The 19948-nt window shown below is 39.9% G+C and overlaps 1 protein-coding gene across 5 annotated transcripts in view; it reads right to left on the reverse strand.

The window, feature by feature from the left end:
* Window positions 1-19948, reverse strand: part of EGF (epidermal growth factor) — a 65315-nt gene that overhangs the window by 37497 nt on the left and 7870 nt on the right. For all 5 annotated transcript variants that reach the window (XM_069782826.1, XM_069782850.1, XM_069782817.1 and 2 more), the window contains exons 2-8: window positions 17708-17839; window positions 13152-13351; window positions 11965-12146; window positions 8720-8950; window positions 6932-7134; window positions 1529-1654; window positions 398-520 (exon numbers count right to left, since the gene is read on the reverse strand). In XM_069782826.1, coding sequence (XP_069638927.1) covers window positions 398-520; window positions 1529-1654; window positions 6932-7134; window positions 8720-8950; window positions 11965-12146; window positions 13152-13351; window positions 17708-17839 — 1197 coding nt within the window. The remainder of the gene's footprint in view (window positions 1-397; window positions 521-1528; window positions 1655-6931; window positions 7135-8719; window positions 8951-11964; window positions 12147-13151; window positions 13352-17707; window positions 17840-19948) is intronic.

Here is a 19948-nt window from a genome sequence, read left to right on the forward strand (position 1 = left end):
AGAGAAAAAAAGATGATGCTGTAAGCTGCTCATTCAGAGACTGTGCAAATTCTTATGCAGGATAGCCAGAGTGAGCCAAATTCAGAAACCACATTTAAAAAGGTATAAGTGCTTATCTACCTGGAACGTGCCACAGAGCCTAATCTGAGCAAAGAGGTCTCTCTGGAGACCTACTCTCTTTTTTTTGAGGAGGCTCACACTTGGTTACTCACGTGTAACTTATACTTCCTTAAACATGACATCTGAACTTGGTTCACTCAGTTTAAGCTGATCCTACTTACATAATAAGGGATCAGAAGCAAGCAATGCAACACACAAAACTTTCAGCAGTTCCGATGTTAAATGAGGACTCTCTCCAATATGATACTCAAAGTGTTTATGTATTACTGCTACTTACCATGACATGTTTTTCTATCAGGCAGCAGAACAAAACCTCTCGGGCAGGTGCAGTAATAGGAACCAGGGATGTTCACACAGCCCAAAGTACAGCCATGATTCCAGAAGCCACACTCATTGATATCTGCCAAAAGAAGCACTTGGTCTGTCAGAATAATGTCATCAGCCAGTGTGAGGGAATTTGATTAATGAAACAAACCAACAGTCTTCAAGAAGGACCTCTTTTTCTCATTCATTTTACAAAAATACGTTGGCCCTAATGAATGATAAAAAAGCAGGTTTGCAGACCTTATTCAAATAAAATTTAAAAACCTTCTAGCAAAACCTACTCAGGCTGCATGTGTCCAGCATAGATGCCTAGAGGACTTTCAGAAGTATGCCTTCTCATACAGATTTCCAGTGCCAGTTAAATCCTGTGTCCACCCAAAAAATTTACATTAGACACTTTCTTCAGACAAAAAATTCTTTTAAAAAATTTGGCTCCAACATGACTTAAGTAAAATTCTCAAAATACAGAAGTAGTTTAGAAGATGAAATTCAGAAAGCAATCCTGGTGAATTTCCTGAGAACTGGATGGCTGCTCCTCAGGCAGGTCTGTAAATCCTGTAAGCTAGAAATTTTGATGCCTTTATGTCTTTTCAAATCTTGTTACATAGTGAAAAAGATGCTTCTAAAAGTGATATGTTAGCTACTATTGATAGTAATGTTAGATTTTTATTAAAACAATCCAGATCAAAACATTTAGAAGCATGGTAAAAATTTGTGTCTTTTTTGAAAGTGGGACTTAAGACAGCCATCTTGTTGCAGGATTTTTCAATGTTTCACCTTTGGTGATATATCTGTTTTAATTTTTAAATAAAAATTAAATTAGCAACCATAAGCATGTCTACTTATCTGACACTCCTTTAACTACTCAGGCTAAGACCAAAATTTCTTGCAAGAATAGCACTTGTGGCACTTTCATAGGTCTCCTTTTAGACTATTTCAGAACATGGAAGGACACAAAACTGAAATGGCACAACTAGAATTTTTAAGACCTCAGAGTGTTTTTTCATAAAATATGAGTAAAGTAAAAGAACAGAAGAATTTTTTCATCTGATGGAATAAAGCTGGTGGGAGATTCATGTATTACCTTCACAGAACTGTTTATTACGACTTAAAATAAAGCCACTAGAACATTTACACCGATGAGTCCTTGAGTCTGGCCTGCAGATTCTTCTTCTGCACTTTTCTTTGTTCAAGTCACAGGTTCCTTTTTCTGGAAGAACAAATATAGTGTAAACATAATGGGGTTCTTACCATACCAACCTTCAAGGAGAAACTATTCTGAGCAAAGTGATGTGTCTACTTCTCAACAGCTACTTGCTCAACCCGAGGAACTTCTTATTAATAGAAATAACTTCTATTGTTTTCTATTGGTAAAATCAGGCTAAAAAGTCACTAAAAAAAAAAAAGAAAATACTTGGAAGCTTAAGAGTAGGTCTGTGCAAATGATAATTTCTAGCTCTGTGTCAGCATAAGCATATCTAGAGAGAGCCTGAAGTAGGGGACGGTTTGGTTTGGGTGCATACCTATAGTCACTATGAAAGGGAAAACCCTGCATAACAGGCTTTGTATGCCACCAGTCCTGCACAGTATTACATTACCAGGCTCTGTAAAACACTCAGAAAGAAGAGAGCAACAGAGAGACAGCACACACGCAAAAAGAGAGAGAAGAGAGATTTTAAAAGAGAGAGAGTATACGAAGACTGAAAATTATTAGCACAAAGCAGTGCTCAAGTCTCACATTATTTAACAAAAAAAATAGCTGGACAGATCATAATGACCATATGTTTCATTTGGACAAGAAGTCTCAGCACAGTCTAGAGAATCTTTGTACTGGAGTGGATCCTGGTTTCTGACTATAAGAAATACAAGTGTTATAAATCTTGAACTCAGATTTAAAACTCGGGATGTTTCTGATGTCCAAGATATGCTCAAAGTTTCTTCAAAGGAAGCAGAAAAAAGTACCCAACAGACCCCCAGAAGCCTTCCTCCTTCTGCTGCTTCACTGAAAAAGGCAAACAGGTATTCACGTATCCTTTTTCATGGGAACAATTTGCAGGGTGTCTGTGCTCAGCTATCTTTTAGAGCTGGTGCTTATGGTGTTATTTCTGCCTCCCAAACTATTATTTTTGTTTTAATCTTCCTAATCTTCTTCTGGGGTTGTTTGCCCCTTTCCCAAGCTAAGAATAGCTGAACTGCTGCTACTGAATGTGGGTATGCAGCCACCCACACACAACATTGTCTTTGCCCTGTGCTGTCTGTGTAACGCATAAGAGAACAGGGGCTCATACAGGCAAAGAAATTTGTGTGTGAACAATGTTCTTGTGCTGTTTCCAATTCACCTTCCAAATTCCAAGAGATGGAAAGTAGCATAATATTTAAATTTGACATTTAGTCTTCTGCTAGCCACAACAGAGAAAATGCTGGCTATTTGGTGGAATGACAAATCATATCTATAAAAGACTGAAATAATTTCCCAGACAGACACTTCAGCTTGGCTGAAATCATCAACATTGTACTTATTTGGGTCAAACTGATTAATTCTTCTGTGACAGAAGTTGTATCAGTAAATGAAAAATGATGAATGCATGACTAGGTGGATATTATCTATCTTATTAAGCATGTTAACTTTTGAGAGACTTGAATTTTACATAGTTTTAGTTGAGCCTCTCTTTTTGTAGAACTGGTTTTGGACTTGACCCTTAATCTTTGTCCCTCCTGCAACTGAATCAGGAACATATAGTAGTGGGGTGTCTAATCTTCAAATACAGAACTCATTAGAATGACAAAAGTGCAAGTACATGCAATCACAAAACAATACAAACCAGAAACAAGACCACATTCAAGGCTGCATCTAATGCTTATCACTGGTGCTGATTTTCTGCCCCTTGCTTGTACCATTATTGGTCTAATGAGACCTAAGACAACCAGAAATTACAGGACAAATAACAGAAGCAATAATTTTGCCATCTGGGCAATCTCAAGAAGATATTCTTTTTTAACTGAATAATTATTAGAACTCGATATTGCCAAATCAATACGTAAAAAAAATAATCATATTTCAAAATTTAAAGCGAATGGTGACTAAATTATGAATCATGAAGTTTTAAAGGTAATCTTTTCTGGAAAAACAACCATTATGAACGATACTTTCTAGTTTGTTTTTTGTGGTTTGGTTTTTTCCCTTCCATCACCTCTCTTCTATGGAAATGGGTGTTCTCAGATAATAGCCTGATGCTGGTATCTTACACTGGAAAGAAACATAACATAATTCCTCCAATAAAATATCCTGAGTGTACTGAATATCATTAATCTGTCAGAGAAGATACTTCAAAAAAATTCCAGAGTCAGTCTTTGAGATTTTAAGGTAATGAACATATTTTATGAGCCATTAATAAAAGTCTAAAGAACATTCCAGCAGGCATTTATAAATACACATACTGTCATCAAATCAAGGGTTAGCTGTCAAAAAGAATTGAGGTAAATTAGAGGCCCTCTTCCAGATATTACTGTACTAAAGTTGTTGTGTGGGGTTATAGCAACCCCCTAGCTGAATTAATGCTCTTCTCTCTACTTATTGGCCCTGACCAATCCAGGAAAGTCTTTCAAAAGAGAAAGGGAAGAAGGGACATAAGGAATTTAAGTAGTAAAGTAAATAATCCAAATTCCAGTAAAAAATCAGATCATGTTAGTTGAGCACTTCTCATCAGTTCCCTTTTCAACTGAAGGAACTCACTTGCTATCTGCTTTAAAGAAAGCCTGATAATTCACGGCTGACACTACATTGCAACATACACTTTCTTAGCTTCTACAGAGCATCCAATTAGTCTAGGTATGCTTTTATCTCCATGTTTCTCTGTTGTAAGAGCAGCTATAAATCTCATTTGTACTCCAGGCTCATTAGTCCTGCTTTCATCCCAGTTCTTGCACTGGATAAGCCAAGCAACATATATGTAAAGTCCAAAAGGTTCATCTGGATTCAGCCTGTTAAGCTTCTTTCTACTCCATCACTTCCCAGACATTTTTACAAGAAGGTATTTGGAATAAAAAAAGGCCTACTGCTGACAGCACTTACTGCCATACAAAAATTTACTAAACATGTTGGAAATACCGGGGTATATACTGCAAGACATTTAAAAACACTGGTAGTTTATTTATTAATAAAGGTGGGGAAACCCTCTTTCCAACAGAAAGGGAAAGACTGGAAAGCAGCATGTTATTGTGGAAGAAGTGGAGTTAATCTTCTGAGAGAAGAATAAAAGCTAAGCGTCCATAGTCGATGAAATTGTGCTACACACTCTCGTGGAGAGGACATATGTAACACGACCAATAGCCCCTGAGATTCAGGAGACCACTGTCATGAACTACCTTTCTTGGTCATTGTTTCTTCCTCTCCAACTTCATGCATATGCAGACATGGTAACAGACACCCAAGGAGGCCTCATGAGACCTTCCAAATCTCATTGTAACAACCCTGAGATGTGTGGACATGCCACAGTGTCTGTACCACAAACGTATCCTTCCCTAGTTACTCTGTATGAGAGCACCAAACATGTCCGTTGAAAAAAAGTGCTTCCATTTGCCAGGATGACCATTTTCCTCAAAGGAAGCACAGAACAGGTATTATCTCTGAATGGAGGGTCCCTGCATTTACAACTATAAGCTTGATTTCCAGGAACACTTTCTCTTCTGCATCTCAACAGCTCTTTGCACTGCAAACAAAGCATTTGAAGGAGAAAGTTCCCTTGAAGATTTTGATTTTCCCACTCAGACCAGACTTCAGGAAGAAGAGACAGCATGGTACCATAAAAAGCTGTTGGTTGGCATGAAGAAAGACAAAGCCTCTTTTATAGTAGATATTTACAGTTTCATTTTTGCTCATATGAACAAACATTACTTTCTCCTCATGTCTGTATACTACCTATACCTCTGGGAACCCACGGCCATCTTCCCTTGGAGGTTCTGCAACCATTGCTCGACACAAAAATGCCTCTATGTTGTTTGGTCAGTTGTTCATACCCAAGCAAACTGGTGACAAAGCTGTTCCATTAAAGCAAGAATACTCTATGTCTGCTTTCCAGAGATCAGAGAACAATATATTATTTCCCTGGACACCCTCCACTTCCTACTGCCTCAGCAGGAATCCTCAAGGAGGGTAAGCTATCCATAATCAACTACCTTCTTTTTCTGATCCACAGTGAAAGGCAGTGACATGACCACCTCATACTGTAGGCTGCAACGGATATCAATTAAAGAGACCCAAGGCTCTTATTTCATAGTTGTTATGGTAACTTCAAGTCTGTCTAAAATAGCCTGACTCATCATCCAGCCATATCACAGCAAAGACGAGACATCCACAGTATCACTTGTAGGACATACTATGCACTTAAAAACCTTCAGTGCCCTAATCATCAGAGGTGTTTGGATGCAGATTAGAATAAAACTTCCAGAAGGGAGCAGACACTTGATGAAGATAATCTACATGAAGGATTAAAAAGCTGTATGCTTTTGTGCATTTAGCAGGAAAGTATAAAAACATCTTTGTGTAAACAAAGGGAAGAGAAGGAGAAAAATCACATTTATTGGCATGTGTATCCAGATTAATGAAATGAGAAGTTCATGCTCAGCACACTTCCAGCCTGACACTCCAGCTGGAGTTACACACACCAGCTGGAACTGTGGATCACTGCAGTTAAAGGAAACTTCTTCCTTGAACTTAGAATGATAGAATCATAGAATCATTTAGGTTGGAAAAGACCTTCAAAATCATTGAGTCCAACCATCATCCATGCCCACTAAACCATGTTCTGGAGTACCCTGTCTACGTGCTTTTTGAATACCTCCAGGGATGGTGACTCAACCACTTCCCTGGTCAGCCTGTTCCAATGCCTGACAACCCTCTCAGTAAAAAAAATTTTCCTAATATCTAACCTAAATCTCCCTTGCCTCAACTTGAGGCCATTTCCTCTTGTCCTGTCTCCACCCACCTGACAGAAGAGACCAGCACCCACCTCACTACAACCCCCCTTCAGGTAGTTGTAGAGAGCGATAAGGTCTCCCCTCAGCCTCCTTTTCTCCAGACTAAACAGCCCCAGCTCCCTCAGCCGCTCCTCATAGGACTTGTGCTCCAGATCCTTCACCGGTTTCGTTGCCCTTCTCTGGACACGTTCCAGCACCTCAATGTCTTTCCTGTAGTGAGGGGCCCAAAACTGAACACAGTACTTGAGGTGCGGCCTCACCAGTGCCCAGTACAGGGGAACAATCACCTCCCTGCTCCTGCTGGCCACACTATTTCTGATACAGGCCAGGATGCCGTTGGCCTCCTTGGCCACCTGGGCACACTGCTGGCTCACATTCAGCCGGCTGCCAACCAGCACACTGACTTCACCGAGGCCTGGAATTTTGCCAAAGAAAATTATTATTGTGAAAAATCAGAGTGTATGACATTATTATTCTCACACATACAACTGTATCATTACAGTTTACTTACCAAAATCCTGAGAATCTGTTCTTGCACCTGGCTGTTTAAATGGATGTACAACTTTTATCTCCACTGGCGGAAAAAATGATGGCTTCAGGCTAATTGTGACTACAACCTTTCCAGTATACTTGTTGGCTCTCCATATCATACCAGATTTCAACTCTGAATAGTACAGGTGCTCAGCAAAGAGAGACATACCAAGCAATTGATGTCTACAACAAAGAGAAGATAACACAAAGTGGCACATTACATGATCCCTATATATTTACTCAGCCATACATTTTCTGAGCATCTAGTTCAGTCAAGTTCACTGTAAATAACCTTTGTATTCTTATATATCTTATATTATCTTGTATATATGAGAATCAGATGAGGTGTCAGAGACATTCCCATATAATCCACCACCCAGAATCCTGCAGATTTGCAAGAAATAGATGCAAAATGGATAACCTGCATTTCTCACAGGTTATATTGTCCTGTGTACAACAGGTCCTGTTGTTCAGGACTGACTCAAATGACAGAGAAAGCCTAGGTATCACCCTGCTTCTGGAGAACCCAGCAACTAAAATGGACACTTGCTTTGTTAAAGGATGTAGGCCAGATAAATTCTCCCATTTCCCAATTTCCAGTGCCTGCTCTGACACTTCTGCCTGTCCCAGGAAATTAGGGTGGAGATGAAGGAGTAGGACGTTCCTAAAATCCATCTTGCTGCTTCTCCTATCACAGGAATTTATTTTCCATTTGCTGGTCAGTTATAGCAGCCAGCAGGAACCACAGAAGGGTCCAGTTTTAAATAAGAGGGAAAGCAGAAAAATACTGAAAGAGGGATTTTGGGCCTCCACTCTCCAGTACGTATTCCAGGTAGAAAAAGGAGAATCTACATCATCCAGGCTCAAAGGGAAAGTGTTGATATCCTAGTGAACACCAGCCAACTTGAAGGAGAAAGGGTAGAGAAAAATCCAATGTGACAGCTGGCAACATAGGGAGAAACCAGCTTTGTGTTCATCATATGCAAATGGTGTGCTGCATATTTAAAGCAGGAGGCTGGCGAAACCACGTCTTTTTCTCATTTTGCCGTTGGCAATCCCTATTACACATATGCTGATCCAGCCATACCGACACAGAAACTGCAGTGCTGAGCACCTTGCTGAAAACACACCTGCCACAGAACATCTGTATCACTGCAAAGCATGAAGGCCAAATATTAAAGGCATCCAAAAGCACAGGAGTCTAATAGCCCCCTGTGCTTAGCCCCGGCACCGGGGATCAGAGGGGAGCAAGTCTGTTGCGTAGGACAGTTTTTGCCACATCTGCTGACGCTTGGAGAGCCTGAGCGCGGGCCTGAGCCTCTCCTCCTGGCAGCGCAGGAGGACAACAGGCTTAGAGGAGAATGGGAAAGACCTGATCTAGCTCAGTCTCTTGAGTACAGCTCAGACACCTGAGCTCACCCACTGTGACCTTGGACAAATCATTTAATCTCTGCTTTTGGCTTCTCTGTCTGCAGAAAAAGGCCACTGATAAACACTCAGAGAGGATTTCTACGGATTAAGTAGTTATCATTTGCTGAAAAGCTTGGAGGATGGAGAGTACTGAGTGGCAGTATTATCCTCACAACAGTGACTTTTTTCCATTTTTCTATCAGTAGTTTCAGATTTACAGTTACAGGCCATTTGCACTACACTTTATACTCCTTATTGTGTTATGAACTGACAAAATAAAAGGGACAATGAGGAAGAGAGCTTAACTGCATCCCCAGGAAATGAGCATTTCATTTCTGACAAGCTCAGGAAAACTCACCGGGCAGAATTTTTGAGCAAACGAACAGCTCCGCCATCATAGTTGCACGATCCAATATGGGAAATCTCTTTCCCGTGGCCATGTTGGATCCAGTAGATCCTCGTGTCAACCAGATCTAGTGAGATGGCCTTTATTTTTACTGTGGTTCTTAAAACATTTCTCACATCACTTCCACTGATGGACACTCGGTGTATGCTGGAAACTGTACCATCTGAAGACCAAAATAATAGCCTGCAGGCAAGAGAGGTATGTTTTGGAAAAAAAAAAAGAACAACAAAACCAAAAAACAAACCCCACATTTGCAAGATCACATCACTGCTACACACTCCTTGTTTAGTTGTTCCTATATACAGAATTTTTCAGTCTTACCACACTGCTTTCAGAACCAAAATTAATAATAAAGCAAGGGACTTAATACATACTCACCTATTTCAGGAAAGCCCCCCAGACATCTCCACTTAACATAGCTCTTTGAAGAATGGAAATAATTTTTGACAACAAAGTGTTGTCTGTTTCACAGAAGCAATGTTACCACTGAAGTTTTGTTACAGTTTTTTTCTTATTTTAATAAATTTCTATCAGAGACTATATGACTGTTCAAGGAAGCAATGAGATACTAGAAATTTCTCTCAGGTAGGTCAAGCAGGAATCAGCTCAGCTTAACCATGAAGCGCTATTGTCTGTCCCTCTCCTTTGTTTGGCCATGCAGTCAGAGAAGGAATCTGGAATAACCTCTCAAATCTACAGATAACTCCTGCAAACTTGGAGAAAGGCATGTCTTTGAGGCAGATCCACATTGCCCTCTGCCTCTGGGAAGAATCTATCTCCAGAAACTAGTTGAGCACATCACTTAAGTGCTTAACTTAAAAATACCATTTCTATGATTGTTCTCATTTCTTTCTACCTTCCTGCTGGTTATAGCAGACAGACTATGCTGTTATTAAATTAAGACACAGTCAAAATACAGCTCCAATACTCAAAACAGTTATGCACTGAAACTACTTATATGTCAAGTTATTCATGGATCAGACCCCAGATTTACCGATGTGACTAAGGTTAACAACAGTTCTTCCAAAATGGCAAGTTATCCCTCATTTATGTATATTTTATTTTTTAATGTTTGGGTTTAGATTCTTTGCCTGGGTTTCTTATGCACAAAAATTCCAAGAAGCATCATCATTTTGCCTTGTCTCCACAAAATTGCAGAATTTATACATACAAAAAAATGTAGCATAAAGCCAGCTTTACTATGTTTATTTTAAGAATTTGTTAAAGGCCCCAAAATGGATTAGATCTCCCTGGCAAGGGACTATACCAAACTAGTGAGAAGAATCAGCCCCTGCGTCACAGCTTTTCCTCACATTATATAGTCTATATAGGTTATTAATGTAGAGGTGAAAACATGTTTCCAGAAGGATAGCCCAATTTTATACTGCCTTTTTAAAACATTTTATTAATATCTGCTTGCATTTCTAGAGCACCTGTTATTTAGGAAATGTCACTACTTTGGAAGTTTGGAGAAATGCTAGGATTCTCTTTTTACAGATAAGGAAACTAAAAAACAAAGGTGGCTATAGGGTTATAGTCTCTATGCGAAAATTTTGCTAATCATTGAAGGGGCAGAATATGATATGAACAAACAGGAAGACAGAAAAAGAATGAAGATTAGAAACTGGCTTGAGTAATTGCCAGCCTTTACTGTATTTGCCTTCTATTTTTCTTTAGTTTTAATCCTTATTTTTTGGCATTTCCAAACACAATTAAAAAAAATCAAATCAATCTTACAGCAATAGTTACATTATTACTACTAAAATAATCCTATCACCGCTAATATCCAAACACATCTTTTGAGAAAAACTTTATTATTCGGGTATCACATTGACCTTCATTACTTAAGAGTTGCACACATTTGAAGGAAGACATTGTTAATATCAGATTTAGTTCATGCTTACACCTGTGCACATAAACATACTGGGCGTTTTAATTGACTTTACATTAAAAATAGAGCCCTCAGAGTTTTCATACAAGGAAATTACCATAGGGCATAAAAATGATGTCAGACTTCTTGGAGTCTACTTTCTTTACAGTTTATCACTGGCCTACTGGCCTCCCTGTAAGCACATGAGTACAGCTTTTAAGCATGGTGAATCACACCTGGGTGAATATAGGCAATTGAATCTCCCCAGACTTTTGCCTAAGTTCAGCAAATATATTCTTATAATGCCAGTAACATGTGTTTCAGTGGCATTTGACGGTGGCTTTAAGGACTTGTGAATATTTCCAAGACTGGCAAATACTACATTTGAAAGAAAAAACAGGAAAAAAAAAAAAAATAGGCTGATGTTCAGGCCTTTAAATCCTACCCAAATGACAAGACTCCAATGAATACTAGTAATGCTACTAGTGGTTTATGTATAAATGTACTAGGAAAAGACACATAAGCCTTAATATTAAAACAGTTTCACACACTGCTGAGCAACTTTATTGCAAATCAGAAGTGGCAACAGAAACATGCTTTTGCTGTACTAAAGAGAAGCATCTCAAAGTCTGCTCAAGCTTTTATTTTGCAACTTTAATGGAAGAGGTTTATGAGTAAAGAGAAATTACCATGGAGAGACCACTGTGACAATTCATACTGATAATTCCTGAGGAGGCCAAATCTCTTATGTGAGCATGGTTCTCAGCGTAAATGGCTTGAAGCTGAAAGAAGCACCTTTATGAAGGCCAAACTACTAGTGACACAAAGTAGCAACAGTAGATTCAGAACCAGTATTCAGAGCAACTGACAGAGTGACAAGGGAAACAGGAGCAAAACTGTAAGTTTAGACCTTTTTTCAGAAAACATAGCAATTTATATTCTGTGTGTGCCAGGTTTGCAACACAAGGGACTCCCAGCATTTGCAGGCATCATTCCCCTTGTTGCTCCAGTCCTGCTTTCTGCTGCCTTTGAGAAAGGACCAGCAATGCTTCTTTTCCCTCAGCTCTCCTCACTAGCAAAATTTTCCCTGATGACCAGGAGGTATAGATTCTGCATTAGACTTCAGTGGGCTTTTTCCCACGCACTTCTCTATTTATCTCTTATATGCTTATTAATCTTTTATCCTCTTTTGGCAAAGTTCAAGGAGGTATTGGACTGTAGATAATACACTGTGCACAGACTAGCCCAGCAGCCTATAAACCACAATCATTGTACCTTGCATATTTTGAGTCCACTTCAATGAAATTACTAACCTAGTCAAAATTACCTTTGCTCAGCATCAATAGTAATCCTTGTGGGATGACCAACATCTCTTAGAAGAACTCTGCGTTTCTTCCCATTCATGTCTGTTGCTTCTATGGTTGCTTTCTGTCTATTGGCCCAGAGAATGTCTTGATTTATCCAGTCAATAACAAATCCCGAAATGCCTTTGTCTATGTAACATAGTCTCTGTAAAAAAAAAAAAAAAAAAAGAAAAAAGGAAAAAAAAAGTTAACAACAAGAAGCATCCTAATGATTACCCTAAACTTGACTTTCAATATAGGGAATAGGGTGCCAGACTGAAGGTTCCCATTTCATTCCTTTGCCTGTTTCATTTTCTCTCAGACCTGTAGATATTTCTCTTTTGTATTCTGTAATCACTTTCATTTGGTCTTTGTACTTGCACATACACCTTATGAACTGAGTGACCCCCTGTGAAAGGGGAAAGTGTTGTCCATAAGAAATACATTGGACTGATCTTTTAGCTACAACTTCTTGCATTTGGCATATCGTTAAGCACCCAGATCTGTACTGTTACAGATGGAAGACTTCCTAACACACTCTTGCTGGACCCTGATCCTTAAAAATCAACGTAAAATACCTCAGTGAAGACTCCACATGGGTACACGAACACTGGCAATCTCTCTCAAACAAAAGAAGGCTCTCACAGCATTGAAGTTCAGCCACAACAGCCTGTCTGTCCTACTTAATCTGCCAGATGCAATGAACTGCACCGCTTTTTCTGAACAACGGATGAAGTGCTAAAAGAAGCATTTTTGCAACCATAGAAACCAATAAAAAGTTTGAGAAAAAATGAGTAGGAATTCAAGCACATTCTTCTCATACCATTTGTGCCAGTTTGAGTTACAGTAATCTGTAAGACAAACTTCTATAATGCCAGGGATTAATTTAAAACTGATAGAAACATTATTGACTTCAAAGCTTTAGTTTGCCTGAATTTCCTCTCCTTCCTCCCCTTTACTTGATCCACAGAAAATACTAAATGTACTGTGAATGCCAGTAAAACAGCCTAGACTCAGGACCATAACTATTGCAACAGCGAAGACTATTAAATAAGTCTGAAGTGCTCACCAATGAACAGGAACGGCAGAATTGTACCTAAAAAGCAGGTGGTTTCCATAAAGGATTTTATGCCCATTAACTTGGAGAATTCCAAAGAACTGATTACTTTACCTCTCGTTTTGTGCCATTCAGGTGAATTCTTTGAAGTAGTCGCCTTTCAGAGTCTACCCAATACACTTTCTCTTCTGTATAATGAAAATCCATAAGCGTTGACTGACCAGTATCAGCCACCAATCTTTCGTGATTGGTCCCCTCAGTGTCAATTCTAAAGATGGCATTTCCATGGCTAAAAAGTAGGAATGGTGCAGGGTCTGGTGTGGTGAAAACAAAAAGAGACCAATTAATAGATAAGCATTGCATTTTTGCTGAATTAAGGTCTCATCATTATTATACTAGCCAAAGAGAAAGTTCAGGATCTAACCATCTCTCTCATATTTTAATGATAACTTTCTAGGCATATCACAGAGAACCAATAAGATATAAATGTAATGGTCCTTTTGCATTTAATGCTGAATGCTAGGTCAAAAATCTGAGCCATGAAACTGGGATTGCAGTGGTCGTTACCACTAATCCCAAATCCTACAGCCTGGCTGGAAGTCAGAAGAACCATTGCATGCATGCCAACAGGGGTTAGAAGAACTATACCATGGATGCGTCACCAAGTTGAAGACCACTTCCAACTATTGTGCTGTAGCAAGATTTTGTCACAGAGAGGCAGTCTGGAGTCTCACTTTAACTATCTAAACAGGGAAATCGAAGATCCCAAGACAGGGCAAAGGAAGAAGGTAGAGACAATGGAGGTTTCTTGTGATCCAGAAGGCTGAAGGAAACCTAAAGACCTGTACTTAAAACTGCTACAGCTCAACAGCAACATCTCCTTCCAGACAAAAACTGTATTCATACTGAGTGAAGGGTAAAAGCTTATCAGTAACTTAAATAAAATATGTTAAAATGAAAGGTGTTCTAATTGTTCCCCAAACTCTAGAAATCCAATTAAGGTTGAAAGTGATGAGCAACTAGGATGGTCCAAATAGCCTTAATGCAGCCTTAAAACCAGGTGATAATTATGGAAGTACAATTAGTAGGACGTAACTGTTGGGGCTGCACATTACACTACCCCAGTTTTATCACGTCCTCTTTGTTATTTTTAGGGTATTGCCACAGGGCAGGGTTAAGATTGCCCAAAGAACCTCAACTGCATTTCCAAAGCACAATGGTTTTCATTTAGGCAATTTGAATATTATGGATGTCTATCAAGTGTGTAGCAAGGAAAGGAGTTTTTATGTAACCAGTCACATTTTAGCCTTCATTTAAAAAATGCCATGGTTTAAGGCCAGCTGGCAACAAAGCACCAGGAGGCCGCTTGCTCACTCCTCCCCCGCGGTGGGATGAGGAGGAGAAAATATAAAGAAAAGCTTGTGGGTCGAGACAAGGACAGGGAGGGATTGCCCACCACTTATGGTCACAGGCAAAAACCAGACTCAACTTGGGGGAAAAAAAAATCAATTTAATTTACTACCAATCAAATAAAAAACAAGGATAATGGGAAGTAAAACCAAATTTTAAAGCACCTTCCCCCCTCCCCTCCCTTCTTCCTGGCTCAACTCCACTCCCACAGGAGACAGTCCTCCATGAACTTCTCTGGCATGGGTCCTTCCCATGGGCTGCAGTTCTTCACGAACTGCTCCAGCGTGTGTCCCTTCCACGGGGTGCAGTCCTTCAGTCACAGACTGCTCCAGTGCGGGCCTTCCCATGGAGTCACGGCCATCTTTGGGGCATCACCTGCTCCGGTGTGGGGTCCTCCCTGGGCTGCAGGTGGGCATCCGCTCCCCCGCTCCCCTCCATGGGCTGGGGGGACACAGCCTGCCGTCTCACCACGGGCTGCAGGGGCATCCCCTCCTCTGGCGTACCTCCTCCCCTTCCTTCTCCACTGACCTCGGGGTCTGCAGAGGGGTTCCTCTCACATTCCAATCCCCCCACTCACTACCAGTTCCCCTTCTTAAATCTGTTCTCCCAGAGGCGCTACCACCATCACTGATGGGCTCGGCCTTGGCCAGAGGCAGGTCCGACTTGGAGCCGGGGAAGCTTCTAGCACCTTCTCAAAGGAGCCACCCCTGCAGCCCCTCCCCCGCTACCAAAACCCCACCACACAAACCCAAAACAAAGAAGAAGTGGGGGTGGGGGTGGTGTTCCTAATTAAAAAAAAAAAAAAAAATTGGGGGTATGCAGCCTAGTCTTTAATTTACCACTAAAACAAAATTCAAAGAAAGCCCATTGTGGTGGCAATGGTGGGGATTTATAACATGGTTGCCTGAAACGACAGATCATGGCATACAAGTAATGCTCTAACCAAGTGACTTTGAAATGCAATTATTGATACAGAACCAACAGAATGACAGCTTTCAAGCCTGTCTAATCACTTGTTGAATTGATCTTCCTGCAATGCAGAAGCAACTCGCCATTTATCAGGGATGGATGTCATCAAAGATGCACTATCATCAGTTTTCTTGCACATATACTTTTGAAAATTAAATTGGTTTTATTGACCAGTTTTGCAACCTTTTAACTAAATATCTTCACTATTAGAATGAAACCTGAGGCTTTAAACTCAATAGACATCACTTCTACAAATTTTAGCCAGATGCTCCACCTTCATCACAGTTGCAAAGCTGTTTGATTTAACACCTTTCACAGCAGAGGAATGAGACCAATTTTGGTTTCTCCAAGTGAAGAAAGTTCCAACAAGTACCCAAGACGTAATTTTCTTCTGTTCACAATGAAGATGATCAGCGCCCTATTTCTATACTAACAGACTGGTTTGTATCTCAAGTTTTCAAGCTATCACCCAGTTATAACAGCTGCTTCTAGGATTTATAGTGATTCCCTTTTTTCTGCTGCTATTTGCACTGAGCAACCCCATGTGAGAATATTTAAACTATGAAGACTTGCTTTATGTAAATGGTAAATGAATGGTGAAGTGTAGCAAGGTTGGTTTATCTCAGGAATTTGACAGCTGTACTGCCTGCATTTTTGCCAATTAGTTGACCAAGAGCATTTATATACTTTGGTTTTGTCCTTTCCACTCTCTGAATTTCTTATCAGGCACCCATGAATGAGGGCTGTAAATGGAACAGGGACCGAACATATGTAACTTTGACTGCAGAGGCACCAGTCAGATTTGGGACTTAATTTTATCAGGGGTTTAATGAACAACACCTGCACCAAAGAGTTTCCTGTCTTTAAAACATGAGGGTATTTCACTTGGTGTACCCCCAACGAAAGGGTTTATTCCTAGCATGAGGGTTCCTTATTTATTACAGTAGCTCCTGAACCATCAGTCACTTTCTACTCATGCTATAAATGTTAGTAATAATGTTAAAAAAAGTTGAAGTCCTCCAATATTGAGGTAGGATTGTTCTTTGAAAGATACCTGTGCACAGATATCACTGTGAGGTAACATGTTTGTTTTCACTTCTCTTCAGTTCAGAAGTGAAGAGTTTACAAAACATTTGATTAAAAAAAAAAATTAGAAATACTATTTAAGGGGCTAGAGATGTTTAGGCAGGAGTACAAAAAATCCAGCTCGGGTCTTTGTGAGTCATGTGTTGCTGTCAATAATGATGATTCTAGGAGCTGACTGAAGTGATCCTGTTGGTGCCAATTTGGGAGCTATGCAGAATACTTTTGGTTATGTTCATGGTCCCAAAGGCTACGTGCACAGGGACTCAAGTACATCTCCTACTTACTTCTTGGGTCAGAAACATGCCCTGTCACATCCCATCTCTGCATTAGCAAGAGTCCCAGGTAAACATTAGTCAGAAAAAGAAAACCTGAGCTCCTGGATCCAAAGCATATCCCAGACAGGAACCAAAACCAGACATTCAGGAAACCAAGGTGGAGAAGTGAGAGGTGAACTTCAGAGCACTCCCACCTCATATTCTAGATGCAATATAGGGTTATACCAATCAATAAAATCCAACTAGATTTTTTTCCCTGGGTAGCATCAGTTGAGGACAAAATGAAGGATATTCAAAGGCCATAACTGTGGATATTTTTCTCTTAGAGGGGCTAAAAACTTTTAAAATGTAAATGCATCTTACACATTCAAAAATCAGTTTATACACTCAGGACAGAGCAAGGGGGAGAAAGAACTCACAGTAGCACTCATGTTTATTCAGAAACTGCCAATGGACCAAACGAAAAATAAGGACTTCCTGCTTACAATTTCACAGCACTGTGAACCTAAACACACTGGAAAGACATCAACACCAACAGACTGAAAGAGGCAAAGGTAGCAAAATCTTGTGTAGTGCCATGTTTTCCTGGAAGTAGTAAGGATGGGGTAAGAAAGTTTACAGTTCTGAGCGCACAGGGAGAGTATGTCTACTAAACAAGAAGTCGTTGTTTAGTTTTATTTGTTTGTTTTCATCTGTTCATTCATCTCTCCACCACCATACTTCCCATTCTTCACCATCACTCTTCTGTGGCACCCACTTTTGGCCTTGCCATGTACCCACACAGTAGAAGAGGCAGTTTTTCTATCAGCAAACAAGAGCACCCCAGTTGCTGTCCAGTAGGAACTAGCTGGGCATGGTTCGCTTTGAAAAATAATGCTAACTAAATCTCTAAAGCTCTTTTTTAGTCATCAAAAAAGAAAATGACCTTACCGTTCACATAGCAAGACCGTTTGTCAATATCCAAAGTGTAGCCGGGCTGACAGGAGCAGATGTAGGACCCTGGAACATTGATACAGGTTTGGCCACAGGTTCCCAAACCACCTTCAAGGCATTCATCAATATCTGAAACATGGTTTTGAACAGATCAGGAAAATTCAGCCAGCAAAAGCAGCAAAGAGCAAAGAGAAAGGATACCCTTGACATAGTTATCTAATAATAATTGGTCACAAAATTTAATATCCCATCATTAAAAAAGGAGAGGAGGATGGCTGTATTGCTTCAGGCATTCATTTCAGAATTATTGTTTTGTCCGTTGTCACACGCACAGCGATTGTTATTCTTTTTAAGAAGACTGTCCAGGGAAATTGCCATTCTCCCGAGTGTCTGGGCACTCTGGTCCCTCCGTGATTGCCCAAACACAGGGAACAGACTTGTCTTGTACTCCATTTCTGTGATTTGCGTTATCGTTTGCTGTGCAAATGCTGCCTGCAGCTGCTTCCTTCTATCTTTATCCCTCTTTCCACAGTAATAATTCTGCCAACAAATTAACAAACTTTGCAAAACAGCAAAGCAGCAGACAGACTGCCACAGCACTGAGTTCCATATTGAGCTCATTTTGGTTTGAGTCAAATCTCAAAAACACATACAAAACACTAAAAAGCCCACTATATTCTGATAGCAACAAGCCCAAACCAAAGCAACAAGCAAACTAATTAGAAATTGGGGGGTTAACTTGTAGATTAGGCTAGAGCCTTTAGGAATTAAAAGATATTTGATGTATTTTTGGTGTTTTATCAGGGCTTGAGGCAGTAACTATTAATTAAGTCCTAAATTAAGGACTTTATTTGTCAAAAAAAGGTCACCACCGAGTAGCATATTTTACACTAAGGGCAAAAGAAATTAACCCTTTTGGCAGTACCATGGATGATTGTCCCAGAAAATTTAGATAAATTTCAGTTCCTACTAAAACCAAATGCATCCGATAGTAAATTCCCAAGGTGCTTAACATCTGGCAGTACCATATCCTGGTATATTTCTTGTATAACCATTGCGAGGGTTGCTCTAAGGAGCAGCTTTTTCCCTGCCCAAGATCTATTTTATGTCAGTGGCTTTTGTTCTGGGTTTTATTGTCTGACTTTGCACATGCAGGAAAAAAGGAAATCAACAGAAATTATTTTAGAGACACATTCGATTAAGTCACTAAAGGACATCAATTCATAACCAGAACTACATATACGTATTGAGTTTTTTCCAAGTATAGCTCACAACAATTTTTTTTTTCTGTATTCGTGATCAAGAATTTAAGGCAATGGAAGAAGAACTTCTCCTTCGATAACTTATATGATCATTTGAATCAAGTGCCAATTATCACAGTGCTTCAGGAGGTCTGTGAGTGTTAGGTGTGGATTCCCCTAATTCAAAGAAGGTCAGAAATGGCACCTCATGATAACTACGAGGAACTGCAATTTAACCAACTCACACCAGCACTTTGAAAGAAACTTTCTCTCTCAGTAACCTAGGGAGAGCTAAGCAACCAGATCTCTGATATCCCATGCATCTGGGAACCTGTCTCCTTTAACTGCTTTAAGAAACTATGTGCAGAAGTGTTTAGGGGTTTCTTCTGTGTCAGGTATCAAAGTTGTTCAAAAAAATGTCAGTGTTTTACAGCCATCTGACATGTCTGTACAGACTAGGGAAAGTTTTCATGTTGTTTTCAGAGTTTTCCCACAACTTTATGTTCCACATAACAGATGAACTAATTTGACAATGTACATGCAACTGATTTCTGTTGAATAGATTATGAAGGTAAAGCAGAAGCATTTTCAGCAATTTAATTCCATAAAGCACTCTAATTCTAACCCACAATCTTCTTCAAACAATCAGCTTTCAGGAGCATATTTTCCCACACGTACTTGGGATGTACATGCCATTCTCCACAGCATTAAAGGAGTAACTCCTCCAAATCCCTTCTAGAAAGGTTTGACTGGTTTAGAAGTTTGTTAATGGGCTACAGAAACCGTGAGCTCCAGGTTACCAGTTTAAAACCAGCTACGCCTGGCTAACATTGCCTGGATGTCATTAAAACTAAAGGGCACTTTGATAGCCCATACAGGAGGGCTTTGACAACCTCAGCTCATTGTCACAGCTGCTGTCACTGTTAACAGAGATGTGAGGGAGTCTGCAGGCATGAACACTACTGTTTGTATCTCTCCCTGATGCACTGGTTTTCAA

This window comes from Haliaeetus albicilla, chromosome 1, assembly GCF_947461875.1.
Source record: "Haliaeetus albicilla chromosome 1, bHalAlb1.1, whole genome shotgun sequence".
Lineage (NCBI taxonomy): Eukaryota > Metazoa > Chordata > Aves > Accipitriformes > Accipitridae > Haliaeetus > Haliaeetus albicilla.